Genomic DNA, 2,242 nt, shown 5'->3' on the forward strand with positions numbered 1-2,242 from the left:
GTATATGTATGTTGCCTATGTAAAATATCACTAAACCAAATTTTATTTGGTTTTACATGTGTGTGTAGCACATGTAAAAATATTACTTTATATTTAATATATTATAATTGTATAAATTACATATACACACACACAAATATTTGTATTTATTAATAGATTTTATATTGGATACATGGAACGATGTATTGATCGCTCACATCTGGTATATATTTTGATATAATGAGGGGCTTGTTATATCATCATCATCCCTCACAATAAACGGTTATCTTTTAACTGTGAGCTCAGATTTGCCACTGTGCAAAACGAGAGTAAACCACTAAGTGCTGCCTCATGGCACAAGCTCTCCACCACACGTTCCCCGTGCACCACTTTCCATGCATTCTTTCCAGCTGTTCTAATTTCACCATATATTACTGTCCCGATGCCAGAGCCACATGACACCGCCGTCTGTTAAATTGTTAAAGAAATGCACAAAGATACATACATGCGTGCAATATTTATACGTTTTACTCTAGAACAGATACCATTTATTAAAACCAAAAGCTGTTAAAAATTGTTATTGCTCTTTAATAGGAGTGAGATTTAAAATATCGAAAACTAAGACACAACGTGTTTACGCTGACTGCTCCAGCATTTAAAAGATTAATTCCTGTAGAGCACACTTTTATTTGGCCCTGTGAGAAATAAAAGCTTGTATTTTAGTGGTAACCACAGCAACAGTGCAACACAAGCGGAAAGAGGACTGATCCGGACCATCTGTCCCTCAACTACTTTATCAAACGGTTTATAAGAATTAAGCATGTTTGGTAAAGTCTCTAATGACATGCCACATGTTTTCCAGGCGAGCAGCGAATAGTTTGATGGCTGCTGAAGTGGAAAATCATTGTTGGTTTTAACAAATCCACTCTGCTTTCTTACCTCAGGTTGTCTGGGTGATGAAAAACTCACTGGCCAGAGAGTGACCAATGCAGCAGGACACCGTTTACTTACATAGGTTGTGCGTCAGATAGTTTACAACTATTTAAAGTTATAGGAAATATTAAAGCTATGGATGAGAAACGGACTCACGTGATCCACTTCGTTCCACCTTTCGGTGTTCTGAACGAGAGTTCTGGAGAAATGAGTCTTTCCGGTCTTATTATCCGTTTCCTAGAGAAAAAGCAAATCAATATACAGAAACACTAAGGCTACATGCACAGCGATTCAGTCATGCGCTAATCAGAAAGAATAAAGGCAAGAAATACCTTGTCGATTCTCTCTATCAGATGAACAGTCCGATTTCCAACCTTGATCTCTGTTGTAGTTTCATTGTGAAAACTGGCAGGAAAGTCGCGTCCATTTAGCAGCGACTTTGAAGACTCATTCTCCATCTGATTCGAATAAGATTAACATTAATATGCTTTGATTGTAATTTTATTTGACATTGCTGATTCGGGAGTAATAGAAAAAAAATTGGCGAATCAATTCTTTGAACCAGTTCTTAAAAAAAAAAAACATCAGTTTAAAATCGTAATTAAGCTCCGTTTGTTGTAGCAACTGGAGTCATACAAAATGAAATACATAAGAAAAAACACTCAAATAAACATTTACATTTTGCACTTTTAACTAAATTTGCTATTAAGCTAATCTTGTTGATTCGGTTCGTATTCGTTCGAGGTTTAGTGAACCAGTTTTTAAAGAAAAAAAAGATTCAGTGAACAGATTCGACTCAAAAGAACAATTCCTTCACGAATCGGTCAGCGACAATCCTCCTGCGCGAGGGGACCATGCCACAACAAAACTCAAATGTTAATGTACTCAGATTTATTTTTCTCTAGTCATACCTGGTGGACAGCCTCCTCTAGTTTTTGCTGCGTGTCCTCCATAAGTTTTTCCACTTCCTTGAACATCTCGTTTAAAGTAGTTTGTCCCTGCGCCACATGCTCGTCCAGGGTGATGTCCAGACCTCTTTGAAGTGAGCTGCCCACCACAAAGCCCACGGAAAGGGATATTATCACAAATTTCAGCATCGTTTAGTGCTTAGGCGAGTCACCCCTGTCGGGAATCACAGACCCTGTCTGTGCCTGGGACGTGGTTTATTTGGAAACTTGTGAGGGAAAAAAAAGACCGGAAAAGGTTTTTGGCTCCCACTATTGCATCTGATGACTCAATTATTAAAGCAACAGCGCAGCCCTTCAAACATAAGACTGACAAGTAAACCGTACAAAAGCATGCTACCTCGACACAAACGTCTTATATATAT

General features: G+C 38.0%; 1 protein-coding gene across 2 annotated transcripts in view; it reads right to left on the reverse strand.

Moving 5' to 3' along the window:
* The window catches only part of LOC122330398 (dickkopf-related protein 3-like), a 5,549-nt gene extending 3,446 nt beyond the window's left edge, over nucleotides 1–2,103 (reverse strand). Inside the window, exons 1-3 of one of the 2 annotated variants that reach the window (XM_043227355.1) lie at nucleotides 1,824–2,103; nucleotides 1,245–1,370; nucleotides 1,069–1,149 (exon numbers count right to left, since the gene is read on the reverse strand). In XM_043227355.1, the coding sequence (XP_043083290.1) occupies nucleotides 1,069–1,149; nucleotides 1,245–1,370; nucleotides 1,824–2,009 (393 nt within the window). In that variant the 5' untranslated portion in view covers nucleotides 2,010–2,103. The remainder of the gene's footprint in view (nucleotides 1–1,068; nucleotides 1,150–1,244; nucleotides 1,371–1,823) is intronic. The other variant, XM_043227354.1, reaches the window with a different exon arrangement.
* Between the last annotated feature and the right edge of the window lie 139 nt (nucleotides 2,104–2,242).

The sequence above is a fragment of the Puntigrus tetrazona genome, chromosome 25 (genome assembly GCF_018831695.1).
Source record: "Puntigrus tetrazona isolate hp1 chromosome 25, ASM1883169v1, whole genome shotgun sequence".
Taxonomy (NCBI): Eukaryota; Metazoa; Chordata; class Actinopteri; order Cypriniformes; family Cyprinidae; genus Puntigrus; species Puntigrus tetrazona.